This window comes from Magnolia sinica, chromosome 6, assembly GCF_029962835.1.
Source record: "Magnolia sinica isolate HGM2019 chromosome 6, MsV1, whole genome shotgun sequence".
NCBI classification, from domain to species: Eukaryota; Viridiplantae; Streptophyta; class Magnoliopsida; order Magnoliales; family Magnoliaceae; genus Magnolia; species Magnolia sinica.
Genome location: NC_080578.1, coordinates 12,360,468 through 12,366,662, shown reverse-complemented (window position 1 = coordinate 12,366,662; position 6,195 = coordinate 12,360,468). Strand labels below are relative to the sequence as shown.

The following is a 6,195-nucleotide window of genomic DNA, read 5'->3' as shown; positions in this document are numbered from 1 at the left end:
ACTCAAAACTGACTAAATTGTGGAAGCCACTTTTGCTCACAGGCTCACAGTTGAATCAGATTAGCGGACACTTGTTTGCTGAAAAAGGATAATTGGGTATTTCTCATTTTTAACCGTCCAATAAATGTCCAATAATCCATAGTCTGATAATCAAATAATCATAATTTTTGGCTCATGATACATCGAAACTCAGACTAACAATTTAGTTGGTTTAATTCGGGTCGCTTTCCAATACGCATGCAAATCCCAAGTAATTTTTAAGTACATTCATATCATTCATCAAAGTCTGCTGAAAGTATCGAAGTCATCCTCTTTCATTACAGCAAACCATTGAATTTAAACTCCTCATATTTAATCCCAACCAAAACAATAAAGACATTGCCTGCATTTAAACTAAGAGACGCTTCACATCTGTTTGGAGGCAGGCATGTCTAATCAAACCAGGTATACCAAAGGCTACACATTTCATCAGAAAGGAAATGGATTTTAGATGTACGCAGTTCAAACAACCCAAAAACCTAATATGCAAATCGTAAACCGTTGGGATTCACTCCTAATCTAAACAGTCAAGAAATTCAACATGATTTCAAAAGGAGGGACGCTATGATCTACCAGTGATAGTTAACGACAAAGCACCATGCTGACACCATTATCGGTTCTGTGCAAACAACAGCTCAAATTATCACAAAGTACATAATAGATGTAGACAGTAAATCTCCAACATTAATTCATTCATTTCACAGCACATAGGGCCAGAATCTCAACATACACAGTACAGGCTTTCTAATAATCCAACCCCAATGCATGGACCCCGTAGAAATTGCCAGTACCTACACACTTCAATAGCTTACTATCCATGCAATGCATTCCTGAAAATGGCACGGCAAAATAAAAAAAAACATTACAGAACTCTCCAGCCATCGATCTTAGTTCCTTATGAGGATGTTGTTCTAGAACTTTTATCTTTATACTGTAGTATTGCCGAAACCGAGGCCTGTTTTCTCATTTGGTACCACATCTGCATTCTATATGCTTTTACTGTCTTAGGAACTGAAAGGAGGGTGTGAGATCAAGGCTGTTGTTGTTGAGATTGAGAAGTGAACCCGGCGAACCAAGAGACCCTCATGAGCTGAACTCCGAGAATGAGCACCCACCACGAGACGAGCCCTCGGATGGAGTGTAGAGCCCACGTGGGCACACCAATATCACCACCCAACTTCAACCCCCTCATCAGCTGCAGCACCCTATAAGCCTCGTACACAATTGGAGTCAACAGCCACACTGGCGACTTCCAGTGCCATGTCAGCATCTCTGTCAGCATCTGTATTGACAGGAGGAGAAGGTAGGGGCCGAGCAATGCAAGGAACGAGATGAAAGGTAGCTGCGGTTGAAGAAAGCCTCTGTAGGAGGCCGAGAGCATGATCAGAGGCATTAAAAAGCCGATTAGGCCTGCACCCATGTTCCAAAACCTGTAAGTGCGAGGAACTTGGCAGTAGTCCACTTGGTTGGTGCTCTTTGGACGTGCACAAGCATCAGCCATGAGAAGGAAAAGGGTAGCACCTATGTTAAAAATACAGTCGAGGCCCACTAAGGAAAGGAGTCCGGCTATGTTGGGGCCAAGGAAAACGGAAGATAATGGTAACCATAAGGTGGGAACCATGCCTGTTGCAAGTAGGACTGAAGGACCCAAAAGCCACATCGGCCATTTAAGAAGCTGAGGCTCCAGAGACGACTGGCTTTTCACGTCAGTAATACCATCAAAATTCTCGTCAGCTGAAGTTTCAGCAGTCTCTTGCGGAATGACAGATTCAAAGATGTTGCTTCCCTTTACAATGCTCTCACTTTCATCATCAGGAGCATATGGGAGTGGAGATGGTTGCCAGGGGGACAATTTGGTACATCGGAGAGGCAGATGTTTGATTTGAATATGGGGGGAGCTGAATATGAGTGGCTGCCTCGGTAATTTTGATGCCGCTGAGTTCCTTATATGGACTCGAGGGATGGCATGAGTCGTTATAGTTGGCGGTGCCCGACATAGCAATGCCATTGCCTCATTCATAGCTCGGAATGCTTAGAAGCTTCAAAGAGGAAGCATATGTATCATTTTCTGGCATCAAAACTGCAGTGCATGACTAACATGTATTTAAGATATTGAATTGTCAATGTATGGATACGATAAGAAACATCAGCAGATTAAGGAAAATTCTAAGTTATAGCGTGCAAATTATAGACATTACTTATTGGTAGAAGCACAAGCCATACTACTAATTACAATTTATGTTAAGAGTTTCAAATAAAATAGGATTTGCAAGTTTTGTTATCTGATTATGACTATAACATGAAAAACAAGACTGATGGTCACATAGAACTATCAAGCATGGGCAGAGGGGAAAAAGAGCAGCGTGGAAACGGTAATTTGCAATCTCTGACATGCAAACTTCAGACATAGAAAACATAAAAAGAATGAAGTTGTGACTCACAAGAGTAGACATCCTCTCTCGCATGTGCCAATGTGGCAAGAGACCGCAACCCTGGGTCATTCATCCAGTGCACCTGCCATGTATACCAGTCTGGTCCAGTCATTGGTTTGGACCACTTGTGTACAAAGAAAATGGATGGTTAAGGACATTAACCAGTGGGTTCCCAATCAATGTACAGTTCTAGACCAGCTGATGACTGGAGCGACCTATTGTTGGCCACGGCACATGCACAGTGGGGCCCATCTGAAACTGGCCTGGATCTCACATGTATGTGCAACCAGGGACAAGAGGATCGGATGGTTATTCTCATGAGTAGCTATAGATGCCAAGGACCTTCAATGGAATGGATCTTAGAAGCATGAGAATCTTCTATGAGGTGGTGGTGGTAGAGGGTGACTCAAAGAACCTCTCTCGGGCAACTATCAACAATTCAGAACCTGGGAAATTGGTTTCATATTCAATGGAATCCGACCCTGTCCGCTAGGCTACCATTTGGTTTAACCTGTATAGAAAGAGAGGCAAACTCCATTTCCAATATTCTAGCAAAAGAAGGTGATCCTGCAATGTTGAAAAAGAGTCTCAACTTGCAAGGAAGGGATAGATACATAAAAATTAAGAAGCTCAAATCCTTCAATGATGCGCCACAATACAGCTCAAATCACTCTAAATTCAGCATTAACATATCAGATAATAAATTAGAAAAGAAATGAGCTTCCATTGTTCGGACCTTTTGAGTTGTTTGCATAGCATCGGAATTGGAAATAGCAAGAATTAGCCTTTTCAATAGTCAAATTCTCACACACAAGATTCGAAGCGACCATTGTGAGAGGAACATGAGATTTTCACTTTCTATCCAAATAAGACTTCCAACAATGGAATCCATTTTAGTTTATGAGATCCATGGAAATCCATCATTGGATAAGCATTAGACACCATTTTTAAAATGTTTTTCTTTATGTTTCCTACAATCCAAACAGGTCCTAAAGGATAAGTATGTGGAACCACTTCATGTAACCCAAATGGCAGCACACCAAAGGGGCTGTCAGGGCAACAAATTGATAGAGTATTGAATTCCATCTCTGGAAACAGTCGAAAACTAAACTAAAAGAAGCTTTATGCAAGCAATAATCATCAACTAGTCCACCTTTAGAAGTCTTGTCTTCCGATCACACTTGAAGAAGCCTACACAATTGAGGACTATTGGCTCACACAAGCCTTCTCCTAAGCTATCTCCTTACTGCAATTAAAAGAAGTATTTAAACCAAGCAAAAAAAGAGTTCAAACTTCAGATTCTACTTTAACTCCTCAATCAACTGAGGGTCATTATATGAAACTGCGTGGGACATGAAAGACATATGGTTGTGCATAATCCCTACAATAGGCAGACGATTAACATAAGAAACTGAATTAGAGGGCCCAAGCTGTCATAAAACCCTCTGATCCAAGTAGGATTCTCAATTATATATCAGTCAATTGGGTACTGAGCAAAACTATGTGCTGCACACATGGTATTCCAAATCGGTTACGTAACGGCCGTAACGTAATGGTAACGGTCATAACCGTTGCGCGTTACGGGGTCGAAACGGCCGTAACGGCCGTTACTGGAAAAACGCGCCGTAACAGTCCAGGAAGAACATTTTTCAAAAAATAAAAAATGGCCGTAACGGCCGATACGGGGGCTGTAATGGCCGTTATGGCCCGTATCATAACGGTAACAGCGGTGGCCATTACGGCCACCATTACCGTTACGGAACACCTTCGCTGCACAGATATATGGTTGCTATAAGCACGATTTGAAAAATCGTCCAATATGACCTGGTATTAAGGGTGGCAACAGGTTGGGTTAACGTCAGGTTGGGTTCAGGTCACAACGAAGATGGTTCTAATCCAAACCCAACCCAACCCAACCATCTATAAATAGTCAACCCAAATCAAACCCACCTGATCCATTTAATTAAAAATATAAAAATAAATTAAAATTATAAATTATTGTCATTTTATAGAAAAATATAAAAATATTAATCACATATTCAGAACTCTTAATTAATATTAAATCAAACCCTTACAATAACAAGAAAACAACCATCATAACCAAGTTTAAGAATTTTTTTAGACATGTTATATAATAATATATAATAGATATATAGAGTGAGCATTTAGTAAGGAGGCGAGGGGTGGACTACATTCAAACCCTAGCAAATCCAAACCTAACCCGTTTAATTCCCGGTTAACAAAACAAAATCTAAACCCAACCCATGTGGGAAATGGGTTGACCCAAACCTCACTTTCGAGGGGTCAAGTTTGGTCACCCCTACCTAGTATCGTCCAAGTGGTATTGGTTTCGGTCCAAATGGAATGACCACCACACTGATATGTTCCCAGGCAAGTCGCACTCAAAAACCACCACTTCAATTCATAGCTATAAGCTGTTGAGTATTATAGCCAATTGATAAATATGAAACTGAATGCTGCTGATTGGACCAGTGGGTCCCACAGTCCATTTGTTCCTTATTTATAGACCACCCAATTGGATTTGTAGGGCCCACAGTCCAATGGTATGACTTCTTTGCCTTGATCTTCAATTGGCCAGCTTTTGTAGCCCAGATGCATCAGAAGGTGGTCACTGAGAGGCGCATTGTATTGGGAATTCTCTCCCACCTCTCCCACTATGATTGTGCTAATAAAATTTCATTATCTATCCAAGAAGTAAAAAAGAAACCTTCGATAGAACATAATCACTTAAGTAGCCATCTCAATACATCTACGTCGCGTTTGCATATTGAACCAAAATACAATAATTGAATTCAAGAAAGATTAAAATCCAAAAGCAGAGCTAGCTACGCCCATTCATAAAAAGGTACAAGCACCCAGATTGGAGTTGCTATTGTATTTGCAATACAATAAATCGCAATCAGGGTTTCGGACGCCTTCGCATCAACCACCCCAACTTAGCCATTTCTTCGACTACGAACAGAAAGAATTGCGATCCAGTTCAATCGAGCATCCAAACACACCCTTCTTAGCAAAATGACACAATTCCGGCGAATCTTCCAAATACCGTAGGACCAGACATCGAATTACGTAGATTTAGCTATCGACGATTCGGATTACTCGGATACCGATATCGTCGGAATCTCTAGTGCTCTACCAAAGAACTTAGAAAAAGAATTAGGGCAGAAAAATAAAGAGAAGATGAGGGGCGCATGAGAAACGAACCTTCGCAAGATATCTTGGAACGACGATTACCAGCGTTTGAAAACTGTACAGGGAGGAGAGATTAGCTTTGAGAGGGAGGGATTCGAGGGAGAAGCGTTTGTAGAATGGAACGCCAGGTGGACACGAATTTCCTGTAACCGGTGGTTAAAAGGACGCGGATTGACATTGTCAGTAGCAAGGTTGCTACTGGACTGTGCTCTGTGGGCCCTACAATGATGTATATATTTTATCCATGCCGACTATAAATTTAGGATTATTATTTTACGGCACTAATCCAAAGATGAAATAGCTAAAGGTCTCAGATGGACCACAACACAGGAAAACAATGGTGATTGGACGCCCACCATTGAACACTTCCCGGGGCCACTGTAATGTTTATTTGCCATCCACAACATGTTGATTGGGTCACAAAGACCCATATGAAAGGAAAACACAAATATCAACTTGATTTTAAACTTTTGCTGCTCTCATGAAGTTTTTAATGATGGGCATTCAATTA

At 41.2% G+C, this 6,195-nt stretch overlaps 1 protein-coding gene across 4 annotated transcripts; it reads right to left on the bottom strand.

Moving 5' to 3' along the window:
* Positions 1–609: 609 nt before the first annotated feature.
* Positions 610–5,830, bottom strand: LOC131248291 (uncharacterized). Of its 4 annotated transcripts, none has more exons than XM_058248510.1 (2): positions 5,697–5,830; positions 610–2,119 (listed from the first exon to the last, which is right to left on the bottom strand). In XM_058248510.1, the coding sequence occupies exon 2, from the start codon at positions 2,057–2,059 to the stop codon at positions 1,070–1,072; it is 990 nt and encodes a 329-aa protein (XP_058104493.1). In that variant the 5' UTR covers positions 2,060–2,119; positions 5,697–5,830; the 3' UTR covers positions 610–1,069. The 4 variants fall into 4 exon arrangements, with proteins under 4 accessions (XP_058104493.1, XP_058104496.1, XP_058104497.1 ...); XM_058248513.1 differs by having other exon boundaries at positions 610–2,107; XM_058248514.1 differs by having other exon boundaries at positions 610–2,078.
* Positions 5,831–6,195: the final 365 nt, after the last annotated feature.

Bases quoted from the DNA above. Each gene is read 5' to 3' on its own strand.
- LOC131248291 (XM_058248510.1), bottom strand. From the start codon at position 2,059: ATGAATGAGGCAATGGCATTGCTATGTCGGGCACCGCCAACTATAACG.